Here is a 19,033-nt window from a genome sequence, read left to right as displayed (position 1 = left end):
TTGTTAATAATAATTTATATGAATATTTTACTGTATCTTAATTGCATTTAATTAAAACTTTTCAACAGTTATTGATTCTTTGCGAAGGTCTACTACCGGAAGTTACGTTTGGGTCTGATAACGTTTGTTTATGTTGTTGCAGCTGAAACCCTCAATATATTTTTTTATTTAATCTATGTGCTGTGGTAATCTTAACATCAACATGAAAGCAAAATTGATTCTATTAATTTACCTAATAAACGTTCTTGGTCTTGTTTTGAAAATGATTGAACATTGAAATGTACCCATTGGCTTTATTTAGGCCATGGCTGCATGTAATTCAGCCTTTATAAAATTCTGCAAGTAGTTAAAGCTCTATTTTGCAATCTGGACATGTTTTAGTATGATTTTTAACATATCAGTTGATGATTCTTATTCAAATATACTATGTAATTGAATATCCAGTTTTGGTCATAAATATATGAATATAAATAATGTCATTACAGAAGTAAAGCAGTCTGTAAATGTCATGTATGTGCCTATTAACAGCAGAGATGAGGACAGGGACAGGGTTTGCTTACGTTCCCTGACGTCACGCAGAAACACATTCATGTCTGTACAAGTAGCCTACACAGAAACACCAACAAAAAGTTAAGCCCCTGGATCCCTAAAAACACCAAAACTAAAAAAGAAATAAGCTTGCAGAAAGCAACCCCAGTTTTACATCAGACGAGCTCTGCTTCTCTTTTAGCACTTTTGCAACTTGATAATCAGTTAAATATGCAATACTCACATATAAGAGCTGTATGATTATCAGTAAACGTCACCACCGGATGTGGGGGGAAACCACAGGGGTTCACTTGCATCCTTCAAAGCATTTCAACACACACATTCTCTTTCATTTGAATTTGAGGAAGGACTCAGTGGTCTCTGCAAAGTTTGATATTTATAGAAATAAATCCTTCATGTCTGCATGACCTCTGGAAGCACAGCATAGTGATGTAGCTGAAAATATGTCTTGGAAGTGTCTTAAGCACATTGGAATATCATATGAGAGTCAAACGGTAATCATCACAGTGGATTGGATTCACCTGGCAGTGTTCTAGCGCTCTCTCTCTCTCTCTCTCTCTCTCTCTCTCTCTCTCTCTCTCTCTCTCTCTCTCTCTCTCACACACACACACACACACACGCACACGCACACGCACACGCACACGCACACACACACACACACACATGAAGACAGCACCAATGGAAATGTGAGTGGTGTTTGGAGAGCTGCTGATGTTGTTGTTGCAGTGCAGCCACACACACTGTCACACTGTCTGCTGGTTAAAGTGTTGCTGAGCAGGAAGTTACAGAGTAGACTTGAGAGAACGCTAACAGACATGAGGGTCTCTCATCAGCTTCTTCTTATGGTGTTTGTCCTAGCTGGTTTATGCTCATTTGGTAAGATGTTTTCATAAGAACTTTCCCTGGTGTTTATTCGTAGGTGTTTTGTTTATGTCTGTGTGTGTGTGTTAGGCCGTGTTTGTGTTTCCTATACTGTGGCTATATGGTTTGAGTAAGTTGTGGCACTTTTTATTGTCGTCTAGAAAATAAGAAGAGATCAAACGAATATACCTAATAACAGTTTTAGGATATTAGAGCAGCAGAGCAGATTTGACTTCTCAAAATAAGAAAGCCGGAGACACAACTTGACCAACATTAGAAGTTAACTGTATTAAATCATAAGGGTGAACTGAGTCATTGGGGAATATGTGAACGATTTACATTTGAAGTAAACAAATGAAAATAAATAAAAAAAGTGAAAAAAAGCTACATTGTCATTTACAATGTCATTCACATTTTCATAAACCAGCCAGAAAAAGATTAAAGGTATAGTTCACAAAAAATTTCTTCTGCATAACACAAAAGAAGATATTTTGAAGAATGTTGGTAACTGAATTACAGCGGTACCCCTTGACTTGTATTGGTTTTGTTTCTAAACAGTAGAAGTCAATGGGTACCGCCATTATTTGGTTACCAACATTCTTCAAAATATCTTATTTTGTGGTCTGCAGAATTGAAATGACAAGAAGGTAAATAAATGACGACAGAATTCATTTTTGATTGAACTATCGCTTTAAGTATTGTACATTTTAATACTTAAATGTAGTGAATCATTTTATGTTATAGTTCCACTCCAAGTTTACTACAGTAAAGCTAAAAAATGCTTTTAACTTTAGTCTCTCAGTTTGCTAGACATAGTGACATATCGTATCCAGCTCTGCAAGTTTTACTTTGCTGCCTTTACATCCGTGCTTGTAGCCCAATAGCTCACTATTGTTTTTTTTACCTGCAGTTCACACGTATGTCTTGCGTCCAATCCCAGGAGCTCTACAAAACATCAGTAAGAATGACACAGGTGTACAGAAGGCAGTCCTGGTGGGAACATACTCATTTAACAATAAATCCAATGATGCTTTTCTGTTCAAAGCCTCGGCTGTTGATGATGCAAAGAGACAGGTATGCTACAGGATGCTTGCGTTATGTTCAGTATGTATATGTTTACACTTTTGCAATCAACACGCCTGTGTCCTGCTATAGATAGTGAAAGGTATCCGCTACGTTCTGACAGTAGAGATCTCTCGAACCATGTGCAGAAAGATGGGGAATAACAAAGACCTCTCCCACTGTCCCTTCCAAACCGACAGTGTGCTAAAGCAGGTATGTGTGGTTTTATAGGGGAAGTTAGATCATTTTAGTCATGACAAATTATAGAAATTCATTTGTGATAACTGGTTTAAGCAGATGTTTCTTATATTAAAAACAACAACAACAAAACAATATAAAAGTGTATTCACTATAAAAGTGGCCATGACATTTCACAATATTTCCAGGCCTTACTTTTGCAAAAAATATGTTATGCTTGGTTTAATAACTATAATGTTCTATAAAATTAAATCACATTTTATTTGTAGAAATGATATACATTCTTTTTGATTGCATTTTTAGACTTCACTTGGGTTTTTTTTGTCTTCTAGACGTTTCTCTGTCACTTTGAGGTGTGGTCCATTCCATGGATGAAGGCAATGTCCACAACATATTTTAACTGTCATTCTTCTGATACTCTCAAATGACCTTTGTTTCATCGGGTCCATTTGAAATGTCATGTCACGTTAACATAACATCTAACTGACTGTCAAAAGAATAAAAAAGAGCACTGAATAGTGTAGAACGGAAAATGATTTTAGGTTAGTGACTGGTTATTGATCTAGAGAGGCAAGTGACCTTCGGTTTCTAAAATGCTAAGCTTGTGTTTAATGCGATGCTGTGTGCAAATTATTCAGTGGCTCTTATGAAAGATTTCTCTGACATGCGGAGGCTTTGTGTTGCTACACTAGATCAGTGGATGGGTTTCCTTTCTCTCTGTAAGCCGTGCAGTACGCCAGCGCTCATTAAAGACACTTCTGATGGGTTTATGTGAGCAGATTTACTCATGTGATTTCTGGACTACTCACTTTACTACTCGCTGTGAAACGTGCATGACATGTGGCTGAGATTCATAAGTCCATATGGTCATTAAATGGGTACAAGCATTCAATGGCACAGTTGTGCTCAACCGGCTTTCCTGTGAGATGCAGAGTTGACATGAATCCAAATCAATCCACCCATAATGGAATTATCACAGAGAAAAGAAACAAAAATGAAATCTAATGAACTGCACAGGTCTATATGGAAAACTATAAAAATTATATAGGGTGAATAAAGGAAGACCTTGGGTACCGCTAACCTGCATGCATTTTAATGTGGAAGGGACAATGAAATATGAGACTCTAAACAATCCTGTTAGTTGTGTTATTTGGGTCAAACCCAACCATTGGGTTATGCCTTTTTTGTTAAAACAACCCAACGGTTTGTACCTTTTTGACCCAACGCTAGATTGAAAATAACCCAGCATTTTTAAAGAATCTTTCACTTTTTTTGAAGTGGAAATTATAGCAGTTTACCACATTTTGATATTAAACTATAACTGCACCCCATTGAACCCCAACCTTGTAGAGAAAAAAACATATTTGGAAGCATTGAAGCCTATTTGCTATTTTACTGATGCATGAATGTCGTGCATGTTATTTTTTATGTCCATAACACAACCAGATCATGTTTTGGGTCTTATTTGTTCCACCAGTTGAGAACCACAGCAACAGGACATTATTGCTGCTAATTTTTATATTGTATAAAACGATGAGACTTCCGAGTAAAGTTGTAAAATATTAAACACCAGCAGCATTCATTTAGCTCTTCAGAGTTCTGCAGTTCTCCTATAACAACATATACAAATAATGACGACACAGAAAAATGAAATAAAGAGAAGTACGTCACATTCACACATTTCTCACCCAGATATCATTATAGCTTTATATAAAGTTGCAGTAGATTAATTTCATAAGAAAACATAAGTTCCCTCAACACAACATCTCTTTTTTTTGCCACCCGCAGAAGTTATTATGAGTCTCTAATCTCATTTTCTGTATCGCAGCTCTATTTTAAGGGCAAGATGATGGTGTGCAAATAAAACGAGTACAGAAACGGCATACTTTCTCTCATAAGTGGGAAACAAAAATAGTAAATGGCACATCTTCTGATTATAAAATAACCAAACTTATAACACTTCCCAAAATGTGAAATGATCAACAATTCGAGCCTACTGTAAGAGCTAAATCAAAGAATGAAGATCAAACGGAGCAACTGTCTTTGTTCATTTGTTGAAAAGAATATGGAAGAAGATATCAAGTGCAATTGCTTCAAAATCTGTTTGTTTGGAAGTCAGGGTGAGGTATGACTCAAGTAGATGGATCGGTTGGAATGGCACGAGCGTGTTTCACACTTTGCTCAGGTCCAGCTTGCACAGATAAGGTGAGCGGAAGGAACCCAGGTAGAGGTGGCCGTTGTGTTCGTGGGCCTCGCTGATGTACGCCGCCACCATGCCGTGTGGGTCGTGGAAGCTCCGCACGCACGTCCCGCCGTCATGCAGCTCCACCACCAGACTGTAGCGTGGCACAAACTTCAACAGCGTGGCTTGACTGAAGAGCTGGACATATTTTATGACAGCTTAGTAACTCAGCTCTCAAAAGCTAAAAACAGTAAAAAAACAAAACCTCCAAAAGCAGGTACCTTAAATATGAGCTTTTTAATCCAGGGTCTCTGAGACAGAAAGTCAAGCATGGAGAAACCAGGGTTGGGTCGAACAGCAGACATGGCCACCCAGTAGCCTCCTGAAGAACTGCGTCTGATGTTGTCAGGAAATCCTGGAAGGTTGTCTATGAATGTGTCCATGCCGCCTTTATTCAGACCAGACACGTGGACTCTGTTAAAAACACACAGCAGATTCAATGTGTACATTAGTAGTTATTTGATAATCGATTAAAAGAAGTGCCGCTTGTGTCAGTTGTGAGTTTCTCCTGTTTAAAACTACTCTTTTAAACGGACAACCATCACCGCACAGTAAAGATCTCCATTAAATATTAAAACTGCAAAAGCTTCCATGTCACAGAGACCACACTAGGTTCATTCACTGTGAGAGGAAACATGACATGCATCTCTAAGTCCTGGAAGCTTAATGATGGAGCCGGTTGCCTAGGTAACTGCATGCCCCCCATCATTTATCCAGGTAAGGCCGAGGAGAACGGTCTGTGCCTCAAGCACACAATATGTTGGGTCGCGAGACTATGTAATTCAAGAATTGAGTCGTGAGAGGCGATGAAGACGCGACATTGAGGAGGATTTACGTGTATTAAGGTAGGAAGAGAATGTTTAACTAGAAGATTACGTTTATTGAAAAGTAAAAGTGATGCACAAAGTAGCAAAAGCATCATCAACTTATTGTTTGAAAGTAAAACATGGGCATCTATGATATCCAAAACTACAGAACTTGCCTTAAGGAATTGTTTTAACGTATAGCTCTTTTTTAGCATTTACTTTTTTCTTAAAGTTGTCAAGTTAAAATATTTGAATAGTTTTTAAAGCCATCATTTAGTACTTTATGACCATTGCCATCCATTATGACTTCTATGTAGACACCCTCTTCTAATGAGTAGAAACAACATTGCTAGCATTATTTGTGTCACTATAAGGGTCTTTGGAAAGTCTCCATTGACTGAAATTTTCAGGGACCTTAATGAAAAAAAAAACATTTAGTACATTTTTATAATATAAAAAAAGTCTATTTCAAAAGATTGAGTAAAAAAGACATGATTCTGTAATCATAGATCTTAACCAAAAATGTTGCCATTCCAGGTTTCAAGTTATACAGAAATTTGCTCTTTAATAATTTCCAGTAGAATCAATAAGAACAAAATCTGAAAAAATCTAGTTTTGTATTCCAGAAATTAATATTCATATACTCATTCACTCAATACTCATTCAAATACCTCCTTATTCTTGCCATGGTTGTTTCAGCCACCAGAACAGATTCCTCATCCGGGAAGAGCTGGATCCCGTTGGGAAACCTCAAGTTCTCCATCATCACAGTGACTTCTCTGGTCTCTGTATCATACTCCAGCACACTGAAACGTCAAAGCTGCTTTATTAAAACCAATCATTTCCATCCAGTCCATCCTTAATCAGTCATTCAAAACCGGAAAACGCAAAAGCCCATAAAATTCTTTCATGCCCTATTTACCGTCCATCTGCTGTGGCTTCCATGATCAGCTTCATGAAGTCTCTGCGCTGCCACCTGCTGCTGGAGTCAGTGAAGTACACCTTCTTCCCATCCTGAGTAATGTCCAGGTCATTCACAAAGCCCAGGCGTCGACCTCCGATCATCCTACCTGTGCTCAACAGAGACTTCACATCACCTAGAAGCCAAAACGATGACAGAAAGACAGAGAGAGATTTAAAAACTACCACATGAACAAATAGTGCATTTTAGTTATATACAGTGTTCAACCACAACGTTTTGTAACGTTTAAATAACCACTGAAATTTTACAGCAGAATTTATGGATGTTGTCATTTTTTCTCATGCTTTACCTGTGACAGGATTGACCTCAAACAACCCCAAATAGGCATCAGCCACAAACAAGGTGCCATTGGGTCCCACACGGATTCCTAGGGGACGTCCACAGGAGTGCTCATGTTCAGGAGAACCTTTGAATCGGAAAATAAATGATTTAAGTATTATACACTACTAATCGTCATTATATTTGTATCGATTCAATTATCTCAATAATATTTGATCAACATCACTTAATAAAGTAACTGGTGTTATGAGAAAACCCTACGGATGTTGGGAAAAAATACAAGCCTTTAAATATTAAGCAAGTTAGTATTCTAAACACATTATATGCTGGTTTCCACTCTGTCAGCATTTCACAACCCAGGCATATCCACTTTCAATGCACTCTCTTCATTATATAAAGATATAATTAGTATAAAACCTAATTAAGATCTTAAAACGTATGTATGGGTGAAAACAACAAAGCACAATACATCATCATTATTCCTTTATTTTTGCGACATTATTTTAATTGCGAGGTTTTTGTACAGTTGTCAATAACAATTGTCATAACATGGTGTAATGCAGACAAACATGGTTGTTTGGTTTATATATATTTATACTGCATGACTTCCTGCACCACCAATATTTTTGACCAATCAAGTCACTCCCCTTTACCCCAAAAATATTCTTTCAAGAAAACTGTACCTGTCCAGTGATTTCATGAGATCTTTAATAGATCAGATTACCTATATTTTGTTAAAAGCCCTCATGTAAGCGCATTTGCATTTTTTCAGAATACAAATGCTAACAGCTTAGCATTTATCTGCCCATTAAATGACACTTCCACAATGACCTTTGTGTACTTGAACTGAATTGTAACCTAAGCTTATGAAAGAGTTGCAGTTACATTTCCTCATCCCTTACAGTTATTGGGTCTATTAACAAAGATTCATGTTTTGTGCAAGTGAACCACAGACTCTGAATGCTTCACATGACAAAGTCGATGAAGGTTGTGTCAGTGTTACACAGTCTCTGAGGAAGCAGTATGGTATGTCTTGTGCTCTTACCGCATGGTGACTTGCCAAGTGTTGTTAGCACATGAAAGTTCCTGCCCTCGATTTTCACAATCTTTCCATCAGCCGTGCCGGTGTACAAAACATCTAGAAAACAAGCATGATTTACAGATGAGAAAGAGAAAATATCTATATTTACCTATATAGGGTAAAGAAAGCTCAGTATTTATAATATGAAGTGTGTGCATAAGAATACTCAAATACAGCTATTTATAACGCAATAAAGGTCAACTCGTCTTTCATTTGTTTTGGCCCGCTGTCACACACTGTATCTAAACTGGGTGAAAGGTGAACTACTGACTGAACTGTTGTGTAAACACTGACCTCCAATGTTAGCAATGGATTCTGGGCCGATAAGCCGGTCCTCAAACAGTCGCTCAGCTTGTCTCAGTTTAATGTTGGGCTCGTAACAGCCCGTCATTACAGGCGGCTCATTCAGACTAATGAGTGAGAGGAGAAAAAAATGGACATCAGTCAAGAGCAGTGTTGGGCAAGTTACTCTGAAAAAGTAATTAATTACTAGTTACTAATTACATATTCAATAGTGTAATTAGATTACTTTACAAATTACTCTCTCCAACAAGTATTTAATTACTAATTACTTTCTATATCCTATTTCAACCTTGATTAGTTAAGTGATTCAAGGATAGGCATGAAAGGGCTCTTTTCATTCATTCAAATAAATAATATTAAACTACATAAAGTAGTATTCTTAACTGACCAGTTAAGTTTTAGTTTAATTACATCAAAAGTAACTAATTAAATTACAGAAAAATTAAAGTAATCCCTTACTTTACTTTTTCAAGGGAAAAGTAATTAAATTACAGTAACTAATTACTTAGTAACTAGTTACACCCAACACCGGTCAAGAGTCATGTTTTACTTTCAGCTCTGCACTGAACGCTGGAGATGACCTACATATCAACACCACAGTCATCAATTATTAACCATTGACGCAGAATAAAAAGATGAAGAGAAATGAGAAAGTTAAAGGGACAGGTCAGCCATAAAATAAGAACACAAACACAAAAAGGGAAGTTTTGAATATTATTCTGGACAGACGATCTTTTACTTAAACTGAAGCTTTCGAGCTTCGTAAAGAATGCAAATACACCACAGAAGTATTATAAACTTTTACACATGCAATTTCAGGTTTTCTGAAGCCACATAAGGGTGAATTTTTGAGCAAACTGAACTGATTTCGTAAACCAGACCATCTGATTTTTGGTCAAAATTCAACTCAAAAGAAGGATTCAATTATGAATCTGACATTACTGCTTCTCTCATGGACTCACCTTGATATTTGTATTTTAAGGAGAGCTATGACAGATTTCAAGATGTTTACAAACTTTAATTTCAGTCTGTTTGTCACACAGAGCTGTCATATGTATGGGACAGGCCACTGGTTGGCACACACATAGTATGAAGCATTAGTCCCCATTCATAGCAATTGTATGGAAATAACATGGAAACAGCTTTTAAAACGTCCTTTTTGTGTTGCAGGAAAGAAATCATACAAATGCAATTCAAACACAAGATCCAAAAATTTGAAAACCGCATTATGGTGTGTAAATAATGACAGAATTTTATTCCTTTAAGAGAAATACTCAAAATCGTGGCTACCAGAATGATCAAATTCAAAAGGACTATAATGTTCACATGGAAAAATATATTTTTTTTTTAATTCTCATCATTTATTTATCCTTGACATCCATGTCATTGTAGCCACTTAATATTTTCATTTTTACACTTAAGTATTATTTAACATTCTATATCTACTTCTTGAAAAACGTGCGTTTCCAGCTTGACAGTTGAGGTATTTTGCAATAAAATGATGCTGCCTGCCAGGAAGGCATTTAGCAATAACTGAGTCAAACAGAATGTCTACAGCTATCTGAGACACAGTGTACTAACTGTATCCTCTCTGCACGTGCATACTTATCATTGCGTAAGTAATGACATTACAGCTTCTGCTGTAAGTTACCTCAGGTCACAGCGATACAAATGAAGTTGTACATAAATACTGTACATTTTAAATCGCTGTAATGAAGATGCACATTTTACAACTAAGGTTAATATAAACAGAAATCTCCATATAGCCCTGAATACCCTGTGTATTATTTTTGTATTATGTCAGTGCATGTTTATGGTGGTTTATGGTGTTTGTGCTCACCTGAACGCCTCTGGTTGAATAGGAGACTCTAAGATGAAGACCACCACCAGCAGTGGCAAGAGCAGGAAAGCCACGAGTGTGAGTAATGTCACACGAAACACCTTCCCACTGTACGTGCTGCAATGAATCAATTAACATATACACCCCATAAAACATAAACTGACACATCAGTGCCTTAGACAAGCTTTGCTTTACACGCACATTCATAATACAAATGCGCGAGATATATAATATAAAGGCAATGTGGGTCTCACCCTGTGGCTTTGTGCTGGGGTTCATGGGTTTCGTCGGTGATGATCTGAGGTTTGTTTAACCTCCGGAAGCGCAGTCCCTCGGGCTCATTCATGCTGCTCGTCTGATTTTGTCTCCTTTCTTGCAGTTTCACAGCTTTGTTCACGGAAACATATGAATCATTAAACGTTACTCCACCAAACTAGAAATGTATCCAACTACACTGCAGTTCAGTCCATGACGCGCAAGAGAAACCTGCGCGCTCCCGACAGCAGCAGTAAGAAAGCAACAACGACGTGACTGACAGCTTCAATGTGAGCGTGACACTAGTCGTTTTTCAAGTTAAAAGTCTTGAACAGTCACAACATCATGTTTAAAGATTCTGTAAACGATTTTAACTAAAATCTAAAGTCCTGTGGGGCGCGTTATAATGAACATATGACTTGTCGAAAGAATCATTTGATAAATTATTTCGTTTTATTACAATTATTTTATTATTTACATTTACTAATATTTTTTATTTATTTAACATTAATATATTTAATTAACATGTTATTTTCATAATATAAAAATGACTGCTTTACAATATAAGCATATGTTGTGGGGCAAGGAAGCTAATTTTTAAGCAAAATTATTTTTCTATCCTAGTTTTATACTGCCTTGTTTTTCTTTCCTAATTATAAGAGAACGATTTTTTAAGATTTATTTTTTGGAGAATTTGTTTTTTTAATTGATTAAGTTTCCATTGTCTTTTTTTGTTGTTGATATTGTTGTGACTTTAGTTATGAAATTGAACTAGGTTAAATACTGGTTTAAAGTTGCTGCCTTCACACTGCTGGTTAAAACTGGCTCGAGCTCTGGTTGGTCTGTCTGTGGTCAGTGGAGCTGTATGCCAATTGCTTTAATGGCAGTTTTTACTGAAAACACTCATAATACAGTTTGGATTGCTCTGAAGAGGCTTGATCTCAATGGTTAGTCTGCTGTTTTTTGTGAACGATCTGTTTAACGTTAAATTGCTTTTAGGTAGATAGTGACCCTGTAGCATCCAGGTTGCTATGGCAACCTGAGCAGGTTTGCATTGGAACAGAATTTTAAAAGAGTTAAAATCTCTATTTATGAAGACAAATCCTATTTTCAACCTAAAATGACTGTAGACGATCATTTTGTCTTAAGACTACTTCTGCTAAATTCAAAATATTCAGCAACAGGTGCAACTGACGGCACAAGACACAAGCTGGCTATAACACAGAGGAAAGACACATTCAGCTATTTCTAAAAATAATATAGTTTTGATTATAGCATTTAATAACTATTGCATTGACTTTGTGCTGACTGAATTTGAATGTAAAGATATTTTATACACTAACAAAATCTGTTATTTTGCAGATGGCAGGACCACAGCCTTGCGAGAGGTGCATATTCCAAGTGATGCAAATGTAGCCACTGTAACACAAGTATGTTTTTATTCAGTTGCTGGGTTGGATATTGACATTTAACATTTGTAATAACCGGATAGTTCCGTAGGAAATAAAAATTCTGTCATAATTTATTCATCCTCATGTCATTTCAAACCTGAATGAGTTTCTTCTGCAAATCACATAAGAAGTTATTTTGAAGAATGCTGTTCTATCTCCTGACAGATATTGGCTCATTCTTTCAGGCTTGATGCGTCTCAGACAACATTTAAGGTATCTTGGTGCATGTATAAGTTTATAATAGGATAAAGATCGTGATGTCTTTAAATGATCTATCCTATATAAAGTCACATTGAATGACTTTGAAATCAATTTTCAGATCAGAAATAATCATGGATGTTTAATACCTTTAAACTGCAGGATGACTCCAAACAGCAAACAAATGTAAGTTTGGATATAATGTCAGATGTCTTGTCTTGGTCATCATTCATAGTCATTCATAGTCATTCATCATTCATAGTCATCATTTTTAGCAAATGTTCAATTTTAAGAAATAGTAAATGTGGACATTATGTGTAAATGTAATATTTCCTTTTTCTTTATACCTGCTCTAGGCCGTATGTCCTTGAAGTAGTCAAAAACTACCAGCATGGTATGATAACTCAAGTAACAATACAATAATTTGTGTGTTATTTTTTAGAACAGCATTATTACATGATCAAAACAGTGACATTGATTTTTCTCATGAACAGTTAATCCAAGACCCAGAAGTATCCCTATGACTGTGATCAATAAAACAATGAAGCCACGACTACAGAGCATTGTGAAAAGAGTAAGATGATTGACACAAATGAATGCTTTAAGGTTTAAGCAAATTTACCATTTCAAATGACTGTCTTTAAATGTTTGGTGTGGTTTTTAGATTGAAAGATTAGAAGATCTGTTGCCTCAAGTCAAACAAAAACACCATGAAAAGATGTCAACGGTAAACTTGATATATTGACTCGTATTATATTATATTGTGTTATTATACAGTATATAAAAATAATAAAAACAATATTTGTCTTTTTATCACAGGATATTGAGTTACTGAATCAAAAGTTGGCGTTTCTTCACAAAAGAATGCAGGTAAATACTGTACATACAATGAAGACATTCATTCAACACAACTATTACTGCAAATCATAACTATAAAGAATAAGTATAGCAATCTGCTGTGCCAGAATATTTTAATTTATACATTTTATTTATAAATTAGGTTTATTATTTATTTTATTATAAATTATTTATTATTATTTAGTTTATTATAATTGTAAACGTATGACAATATCAGTTGATATCAGATGTTTAAAATGCCTGTTTACCTTCCATTTATTTCAGACGGCTGAATCTTATTGCTGGGAGGGGATGCTTAGACGTGCTCCACTGTGGTGAATGAAGGCTCTATTGAATGAAGTCTGGTAGACCTAAATAATAATCACCATTTATATTTTGTCTGCAATATGTTTTTGTGAGGTTTTGTCATTTTCTGATCATAAGTGGTCAGTATAAGATATTATATATAAATAAGAAATACCAACAAAACATTTAAATTATTAGGTCCGTTTTAGCTACTATTGTATGAAAAAACGATTCTTTAAAAGTGCACCGGAACATATTAACTTTGTCAACATGGATTTTTGGTTATTTGGATAGATAGGAATATTTGTTCATGATTGAGATGTTTAGTTTAAATAAAACTTGACACCACACATGACATTGGTTGATTTGGGTGGTTGATGTTGCTTGTGCTTGACCAATCTTATAATTATTAATACACGAGTCATAACCAGCAACGAGAAAAACACTTGCTAACTGCAGATTTAAATGCACGATAGTTAAATAAATATGGGGTCTATTTTAATATGGCGTATCACCCACAAGAAACACAATGAAGTGGTATTTGTTTCCACGTGTTTATTGATTAAGAAAAAAAAGCTGTAATTCTGAGCAATGACGTTTCGTTTCCCTCTACAAGCCACAAAGATGTTTTGAAAAAGTACCAAAATATATATTCCAAAATACGCCGTATATAAACCTTAATGAATTAGATGGATGCTTCAAGACTGAATGGAAAACTCTCCTTCTGCAGTGAGGACGTTTGTACTTTGTAACTGTATGAAGTATACTTCATGACTGAAATGATTCTACAATTTAAGGCGCTGATCCCAATGTAAGCCTTAACTTCAGGAGCCAAGCTCTTAAAATGCAAAAGATGCTCTTTTAGACGCAAGGGTTCAATACGACAATGAAAAAACTGTAATCTGTTACTCGCAAGCATAAAACAATGGCGAAAGGAATGTCAGTGCGATTTCATTCTGGAGAGCATTTTAACTCTCTAGATATATCCAATGACTTTATCAGGGAAACATACCAGCATCTCAGTCATCACATTATTAAAAAAAAATGATTTTATCAATTCATACTGGTGTCCAGAGAAAAGGTCACAAATACTCACAATTGATCCACTATTATAAAGAAAAAAGTTGGGAAAAACAGTATGTACATACACAAGCGTATGATGGCCTAGACAGTACACCAGGAGACATTACCTTTGCTACCATACAGCTGTGATCAATCCCTTATCAATAGTAGACAGACCTGCTAAACCAATCCGAACAAAGAACAAAATGGCTGATTGACAGTTTTTTGAAGGGTTTAAAACTAAAATGCTCTTTCTCAGGGAGCTATACTTAAAATTTTCCCTTGTGGTCTGAATTCAAAGGGGAAAGTGTCCTTGAAATATCAGAACTGCAGTGTTATTCAGTTTTGGGTTTTTTGCTGTCGCTGCCGTTCTCCTCTGCGGCGGTTTCGTCCGCTTTCCTCTTCTTGCTGCACTCGGCCACGTTGCACGCGAGGTGTGGAGAGAAGGTGATGATGATACAGGTCATGTTGTCACATCCTGTGCCGTCCCCTGATGTGTCTGGTGCTAGGCAGTGGTCCAGCAGCTAGACGGCAAACAAGTAACACCTCTTAGAAAATTCACTGGTTTCATTTTGGTTATTGGTCTGTTAATAGCAACACTTCAAAAATGCGGGTTCGCAACAGACATGACAACACAATTATTTCCACACGACTAGTGAAAGAATCAGTGCTTACCTCCTCAATAATGGCAGTCAGGGGCCTGTCTTTACCAGCATCTGTTTTGAGTCTCTCATTTACGAAGTCCACCACCTCCTGACTGCTCATTACATTCCTTAAAACAGAAAGTCAGATATTCGTTATACTAGAAACCACATGATACATAGTAAACAAACAGCATCATGACATCCATCAGCATGTCTAAGTGAAGAAAAACAGCCTTAAACAGAGTTAGAAAAATGCATTAAACACTTACAATCGCAATGTGATATAGTTCTGCTCTTTATTTTTGTCCATCTTACCAGATGCCGTCACATGCGATAACCATGAACTCATGGTCCTCATTGAATGTCAGAACTTTGACGTCAGGTAGAGCAGAGATCATCTGTTCCGCTGGGGGAAGATTCTTGTTTCTTTTATAAAAGTGATCACCTAAAACACACATGAATGCATGTAAACAATAAGGAGAGACACAATAAGTAAGGGATAATGTACAGGCAGCAGGTTGTTATCGCAGAAATAAGCCCAGACAGTGTGATCAGGAACCGCCGCGAAGCAGAAGGTCATGCATCACACTGAGGAGTGCTTATTTCACGATAACAGCCGGCTGCTTGTATATTATCCTGCTTATTACACGGCTACTCGCCACATGAGAAAAAAACTGGACATGAAATGTGAAATTGAAATATTTTATCAACCAATTTTTACAGACCTTCCGCGAGAAAAAGCCGCTTAATTTTGGCTTTAAGGTAGGAAACGATGTTCAAATAGCACAAACAGGCAATTTGGTTTAGTCACTTATAAATATCATGTCACATATGTCATTAAAAGACATATTTATACTTAATTTGTGAAAAAAACCTGTCAAAATGATTTGCCGCATCCGGGTTACCGTGTGTTATCAATTATGAGCAGTTGTTATCTGGGAATAACGAACTAGCAAATGTCAGGACTGGCCAATCAAAATCAAGCATTCCAACGAGCCGTGTAATAAATAAAATTAAGCACTGTAATATGTAGCTACCGATAGCTCTGGATAGGTTGAGTCCTCCGTTGACGCGGCCATCCATCGTCACCTTCCCGCCAGCGTTCTTTATTCTGGCTAGCTCCAGCTCATCCTCAGGTTTGTGGTCATACGACATGTCCACAGCTTTTCCTTTTTCAGACACGACACATCTGGAGTCTCCAGCGTTGGCCACTATGAGCTGCTTTCCCCGAATGAGAGCAACTACAGCTGTTGTCCCGCTGTCTGAACCCGGCTGCAAAATAAAGAAACATGTGTCCATCATCAAATTAATTTTTATTTTAATGTGATAAATATTTTACATGATCCAGTTTTAAAGGTGCTGTGCAACTCCACACAACACATTCTTACCTCTTCTTTTCCATCCATGCCAGGCAAGCACATTTCCTCCTCTTCGTCAGTGTCCTCTTCCTCACCTTCTTCCGTGTCATCCTCATCATCATTCTCACTGCTGTTCTCGCCATCCTCCTCACTGCAGTCCTATTGGACGAGTCAAACGTACGACACCGCAAGCCAAGTTTAAGGTCAAGAGAGTTTTTGCAAATGAAAAAATCTGCTTCGTTGGAACAAGAATCTCAGGACGTTTAAGCTAAACTCTTCCACCCTCACCTCTTCATCGCTACCCTCCTCTTCCTCTTCTCCCTCCTCCGACTCTTCGCTGTCCTCGAAAAACTTGGACTTGGCACTTCCTGGAGCAGGAGCAGCAGAAGAAGAGCAGGATGGACCAGCATCTCCAGTTGATCCAGACTTATTAGAAGATCCTTCAGAAGAAGAGCTACTGCTGCCGCCGGAGGCCGCCGCTCTTCTACAGGCCCTCATCTTAGAGCCTTCAGCTGCATCTCCAGCACCGGCTGCTTTCTCCTTCCCATTGCTGTCAGCTTCAGGAGCCCCAGATTCCACCTCGCCATTGATTCCCTTCTCTGCGTGAGTCTTCTCTCCATCCTCGCACTGTTTAGAGGAATCCTGACAGGCCTTTTTGCCCATTTTGTTCAGGTTTTGGCCGTAGCGGACAAGCAGCTCCTCGATTGTCATGGTGGCTTCTTCATGCAGTAGAGCAGCCTCTTCATTGTCAACTGTGGAGAAGAGCAATAAGCAACATGTTACATTTCATTTCCTCTATGTGGATAAAGGAAGGTAGGAAAACTTCAGGCTAGCATGTGATGTAAAGAGGGTAGAAGATGGAATGCATTCAATTCAATTCAATTTTAGTTATATAGCGCTTTTCACAATGTGCATTGTTCCAAAGCAGCTTTACAGGAGCAAATAAGAAAAACACAGAAAGGTAAAACACAGCACAGTGCATGGTGTTTATAGACCAAGCAAGATCATTATAATAAATAATATCTAATGCATGCATGCACATTACAAACCCGATGACAGAATACAAACCATCATCTTCTTCCGCTACTTTTTCAGTTTCTTCCTGAGGACGACCAGCTATCTGAACAAGCTCCTTGATAACTTCCTCTGTGGTGATTCTGCTGTCTATAGCGAGGAATGCATCTTCAAGAGCCTAAGAATGAGCATAAACGATACATTTCATATGACTTCTGAACAGGTAAATAGGAACTCAGGTTGACTTCAAACCTAATAGGAACTCAGACACGTGCATCAACAAAAAACTGACAGAGACAAGTAACCTTTTGCAGCTTTCCGTCCTTATACGTCTTCTGCTCTTTAATAATGTCTGGCAAGTATTTGGAGCAATACAAGGCAACCTCCTCACCTGGGGAAACACAGACTCTTATTATAGCAAAAGTACAGTTTGTAAAGCTTGCATTTAATAACAACCAATCTTTATGGAATTTTAAAATCGAACTTTTACATTTTTATTCATTTGGTATTTGTTATTATTAATATGACATGCAGTGGTTTGTAAGAGTCTCTTCAGCTTACCCCCATGGCCATCATAGACGGCAAACATTGCGGTTTCATCATCCAGCTCTGGGATGCAATTGTGGGCGTCCTGGAAACACAAAGCAGAAGAGTCACTGACGCCAATACCTCCTACCATACATTCATAACACATTCTACACATCAAAAACACACACAGCTCTGATGACTCTTATAAAGAGATCAAACTTTCACTCACTTACAAAAACACTCTCACATTATAACCCACTTAAATATAATAAACCATGTTGAGTTAAAAGCGAGTGTTTACCTCCATAGACACACGCCAGCCCTGCATGGCCGCGAACCCATAGCTCATGCACTTATTCCCGCCGTCTCCTGTGCTCTTCTCCGTGTTGGGTTGAGACAAGTAAGCCCCCATGATAAAATGCAATGTGGATCGGTGAAAGACAAACAAGCAATATGACAAAACCCCGACTTTAAAACACAGGTAGTATTTGTTTGTGAAGTAGGGAGTCGTCACATCTCAGTGTGCAGTAACCGTTAGTTGAGAGTAAACCGGCGTGTTAGCCGGTAACTGTAACTTAGCTGCTGCTGCTGCTAACACTGCAGATGTTGATGGAGTTTCTCAACGAACAATCACAGATAACTGAAGAGTCCGGCCGAGTCTTTCACAAACTCACATTAAACACAGAGGGGAATCGAGGTTAATGCGGTTTAAGGCTCTTTTAAAACACACAAAAGCCCTTAACACGTGTGGGCCAACATCATCAACAGTCCACCAGAGAACCCATTTCACAGAGGGCGGCCTTAAGCACAACGGAAGAGGAAGTCTGCTCTTTGTCAGTCTGCGCATGCGCCCGATTCAAATAAACTCAACGGAAAATAAATTGATAAGTAAATTAGACAAAACCTTCTGGACATTTTAAGGAATATATTTCAAATCTTTCTGGTATTAAAACAAAATATATAAATATTTAATATAAAAGTAAAAGAGAGGACTTTTAATAAAAATAGTTTATTTGATATTTATGCGTACTGCCTTCATCGCATTTTATAAAAGAAATGTGAATCAAAAATTAGTTTTAGGAAAGTTGTATGACTTTTTACATCTGATCTGAGATTTAATAAGTGATAATATTACAAAACAACAGATTTAATTTTCATTTTTACTAAGTTAAAGGGA

General features: G+C 37.2%; 4 protein-coding genes across 4 annotated transcripts; 2 read left to right on the top strand and 2 right to left on the bottom strand.

The window, feature by feature from the left end:
• Nucleotides 1–1,188: 1,188 nt before the first annotated feature.
• Nucleotides 1,189–4,229, top strand: LOC130559489 (cystatin-F). The gene is made up of 4 exons (XM_057342601.1): nt 1,189–1,425; nt 2,321–2,484; nt 2,566–2,685; nt 3,003–4,229. Exons 1-4 carry the CDS (start codon nt 1,365–1,367, stop codon nt 3,096–3,098), a joined length of 441 nt encoding a protein of 146 aa, XP_057198584.1. The 5' UTR covers nt 1,189–1,364; the 3' UTR covers nt 3,099–4,229.
• A 117-nt stretch (nt 4,230–4,346) lies between these two features.
• apmap (adipocyte plasma membrane associated protein) lies at nt 4,347–10,733 on the bottom strand. Its single transcript, XM_057342587.1, has 9 exons — nt 10,458–10,733; nt 10,204–10,320; nt 8,355–8,470; nt 8,025–8,117; nt 6,990–7,106; nt 6,641–6,815; nt 6,390–6,524; nt 5,134–5,326; nt 4,347–5,050 (listed from the first exon to the last, which is right to left on the bottom strand). The coding sequence occupies exons 1-9, from the start codon at nt 10,547–10,549 to the stop codon at nt 4,841–4,843; spliced, it is 1,248 nt and encodes a 415-aa protein (XP_057198570.1). The 5' UTR covers nt 10,550–10,733; the 3' UTR covers nt 4,347–4,840.
• A 521-nt stretch (nt 10,734–11,254) lies between these two features.
• Nucleotides 11,255–13,619, top strand: si:zfos-1056e6.1 (uncharacterized protein LOC107988029 homolog). Its single transcript, XM_057342599.1, has 9 exons — nt 11,255–11,405; nt 11,821–11,888; nt 12,075–12,122; nt 12,229–12,293; nt 12,464–12,501; nt 12,602–12,681; nt 12,772–12,834; nt 12,927–12,977; nt 13,230–13,619. Exons 1-9 carry the CDS (start codon nt 11,324–11,326, stop codon nt 13,281–13,283), a joined length of 549 nt encoding a protein of 182 aa, XP_057198582.1. The 5' UTR covers nt 11,255–11,323; the 3' UTR covers nt 13,284–13,619.
• Nucleotides 13,620–13,785: 166 nt separating this feature from the next.
• ppm1g (protein phosphatase, Mg2+/Mn2+ dependent, 1G) lies at nt 13,786–18,657 on the bottom strand. Its single transcript, XM_057342586.1, has 10 exons — nt 18,158–18,657; nt 17,890–17,959; nt 17,634–17,719; nt 17,383–17,506; nt 16,603–17,066; nt 16,345–16,473; nt 15,994–16,228; nt 15,272–15,401; nt 14,988–15,084; nt 13,786–14,836 (listed from the first exon to the last, which is right to left on the bottom strand). The coding sequence occupies exons 1-10, from the start codon at nt 18,266–18,268 to the stop codon at nt 14,648–14,650; spliced, it is 1,635 nt and encodes a 544-aa protein (XP_057198569.1). The 5' UTR covers nt 18,269–18,657; the 3' UTR covers nt 13,786–14,647.
• Nucleotides 18,658–19,033: the final 376 nt, after the last annotated feature.

This window comes from Triplophysa rosa, linkage group LG9 (assembly GCF_024868665.1).
Source record: "Triplophysa rosa linkage group LG9, Trosa_1v2, whole genome shotgun sequence".
Taxonomy (NCBI): domain Eukaryota; kingdom Metazoa; phylum Chordata; class Actinopteri; order Cypriniformes; family Nemacheilidae; genus Triplophysa; species Triplophysa rosa.
Note: the sequence above shows the minus strand (reverse complement) of the source record. Positions and strands in the feature narration are given on the sequence as shown.

Excerpts from the sequence above, each read along its gene's own strand:
- ppm1g (XM_057342586.1), bottom strand. The coding sequence starts at position 18,268 with ATGGGGGCTTACTTGTCTCAACCCAACACGGAGAAGAGCACAGGAGAC. Across the intron at positions 16,474-16,602 it reads AGGAGGGTAGCGATGAAGAG|GACTGCAGTGAGGAGGATGG; the intron begins GTGAGGGTGGAA and ends CTCGTCCAATAG. Across the intron at positions 15,402-15,993 it reads CAACCTATCCAGAGCTATCG|GTGATCACTTTTATAAAAGA; the intron begins GTAGCTACATAT and ends TGTGTGTTTTAG.
- si:zfos-1056e6.1 (XM_057342599.1), top strand. The coding sequence starts at position 11,324 with ATGCCAATTGCTTTAATGGCAGTTTTTACTGAAAACACTCATAATACA. Across the intron at positions 11,889-12,074 it reads ATGTAGCCACTGTAACACAA|ATATTGGCTCATTCTTTCAG; the intron begins GTATGTTTTTAT and ends ATCTCCTGACAG. Across the intron at positions 12,835-12,926 it reads ACCATGAAAAGATGTCAACG|GATATTGAGTTACTGAATCA; the intron begins GTAAACTTGATA and ends TTTTTATCACAG.
- apmap (XM_057342587.1), bottom strand. The coding sequence starts at position 10,549 with ATGAATGAGCCCGAGGGACTGCGCTTCCGGAGGTTAAACAAACCTCAG. Across the intron at positions 8,118-8,354 it reads ATCCATTGCTAACATTGGAG|ATGTTTTGTACACCGGCACG; the intron begins GTCAGTGTTTAC and ends CTTGTTTTCTAG. Across the intron at positions 6,816-6,989 it reads TGAGGTCAATCCTGTCACAG|GTGATGTGAAGTCTCTGTTG; the intron begins GTAAAGCATGAG and ends TTTGGCTTCTAG.
- LOC130559489 (XM_057342601.1), top strand. The coding sequence starts at position 1,365 with ATGAGGGTCTCTCATCAGCTTCTTCTTATGGTGTTTGTCCTAGCTGGT. Across the intron at positions 1,426-2,320 it reads AGCTGGTTTATGCTCATTTG|TTCACACGTATGTCTTGCGT; the intron begins GTAAGATGTTTT and ends TTTTACCTGCAG. Across the intron at positions 2,485-2,565 it reads TTGATGATGCAAAGAGACAG|ATAGTGAAAGGTATCCGCTA; the intron begins GTATGCTACAGG and ends GTCCTGCTATAG.